At 58.1% G+C, this 1,904-nt stretch overlaps 1 protein-coding gene across 1 annotated transcript in view; it reads left to right on the top strand.

Annotated features, from left to right (window-relative positions):
- The window catches only part of ANKRD33B (ankyrin repeat domain 33B), a gene marked incomplete at its 3' end in the record, with an annotated part of 70,567 nt that overhangs the window by 45,636 nt on the left and 23,027 nt on the right, over positions 1 to 1,904 (top strand). The window contains exon 2 of the mRNA XM_045285281.1: positions 341 to 470. Coding sequence (XP_045141216.1) covers positions 410 to 470 — 61 coding nt within the window. The remainder of the gene's footprint in view (positions 1 to 340; positions 471 to 1,904) is intronic.

The following is a 1,904-nucleotide window of genomic DNA, read 5'->3' as shown; positions in this document are numbered from 1 at the left end:
TGCCCCCCTGTCTGACGCAGAGCTCCCCACCTGCCGCCCCCTATGCTCACAGCCTCCCCACACACACCCAGCCTTCCACATGTGTCCACTGTAGCTGGCCGGCCCCCAATGGAAGGCAGGCCCAGGGGGCCAGGCCTCTGTGCAGCCGCAAGCTCCCCAGCACAGCGTGGGGCTCGGCACGTTGACAGGGAGGGAGTGGCTGTGCGCTCATTGAGAATGATGCCTCTTGGCTCTTCACGCTCTCCCCTCCGCACCCTGTCCAGCCATCCCCTGGGGCTCCCTGGGATTGCCTGACCGTGCTGAGCCCCTGCCTTCTGACTGCCTCCCCTTTCCTCTCTAGACTGGCCTTATTGTTGCCTGCTGCCATGGCTTCGTGGACACAGTGGTGGCCTTAGCAGAGTGTCCCCACATGGATCCCAACTGGCAGGACCACGAGGGGAACACGGCCCTCATCATTGCTGCGCAGGCAGGTAAGACCGGCCCAGGCCCCTCCCCAAGTCTCTGCAGCCAGCCGGGCAGCTGTGGGGTGTGGTCCTCACCCTTGCTCTCCAGCTGGCCAGGCACAAGACAAAGGCCGGTGGGTCCCAGGAGGCTTGTCTTTGGGCACTGCAAGGTTTACCCAGGTGGATTCAGCTCTGGGCAGATGGTGTTCTGATACTTCATGCTGCCCTAGAGCTCCTACCGTGGCGTCGACACCCACCACCCCATTGCTCGCCCAGCCCTCTGGAGCCACAGCACCTTGTTGGTAAAGTCACCAGCACCTCACTGCCACCGAGTCGACCCAATGGGACAGAGTAAGCCGGCCCCCGTGGGTTTCTGAGACTGGAGTAGAGAGCCTCATCTTTCTCCCATGGAGTCGTTAGCGGTTGCAAACTGGCGAGCTTGTGGTTTGAAGCCCAGCTCGTAACTCCTGGGAGTCACTAGGGGCACAGATATTGTCAGGGATGTTGTCCACAGTGGATGGAAGCAGATGCACAGCAGGGAATGGCCACATATTTGGCCAACTACACATTTATGGGGACCAGCATTCACAAACCGATCTGTCTTGGAAGAAGTACATAGAGCCAGAATGCTCCTTGGAGGCAAAGATGGTGAGACCTCGTCTTCCACACTTTGGACCTGTTGTCAGGAGAGACCAGTACCCGGAGAAGGATTTGATGCTTGGTCAAGTAAAGGGGCATTGACAAAGCGGAAGGCCTTCAGCAACATGGATTGGCATAGTGGCTGCCCCAAGGGGCTCCAGCGTAAGAACAATTGTGCGGATGACGCAGGACCAGGCAGTGTGACCTTCTGTTGTGCGCAGGTTTGCTGTGAGTCAGAACTGACTTGATAGCTCCTAACAAATACAACAACAAGGGTCCACAAGACCACCTTCACCGCTGACACCAGCTTCAAGGTCAGGGGTCTCCCAGCAAAGTCCCTCGGGCTCCATAACTCACTGGGAGGACCCCCAGGCCTCGCTGAGAGCTGCTGCACTCCTGGCTGGGGTGTGTAACAGGCACCGCATCAGTGAAAACCCACCGCCGCAGAGTTAATTCCAGCACACTGCGGCCCTTCACCACAGTGGAGGGCGGCTCCACGGGCTGTCTGAAGCCGCCAGCAGTCTTGACAGAAGCAGAGTGCCTCATCTTCCTTTTGTGCCAACGCTGGTGGGTTTGAACCACAGACCTCTCCATTCGTCGTCCAATGCTCAACTCACTGCACCACCAAGACACCTCTGTTGAGATTGCAGGCAAGAAACCCGCATGGCAGGGGGCTTGTTTTTGTGGTTAGCGTTATCTAGGCTTAGTCGATGGATCGATTGCCCACGCATTTGATCTCCGTCTGCAGGTCAGTGGCTACCTGGTGACGCAGAGTCCTGCCCTAAGTCACTTGGCTGGTCATTGTGGCATGTTTGTGGCCAC

This window comes from Echinops telfairi, unplaced genomic scaffold (genome assembly GCF_000313985.2).
Source record: "Echinops telfairi isolate 266 unplaced genomic scaffold, ASM31398v2 ScPeMD7_7469;HRSCAF=8507_1, whole genome shotgun sequence".
NCBI classification, from domain to species: Eukaryota; Metazoa; Chordata; class Mammalia; order Afrosoricida; family Tenrecidae; genus Echinops; species Echinops telfairi.
This window is presented reverse-complemented; position numbering and strand designations above follow the sequence as displayed.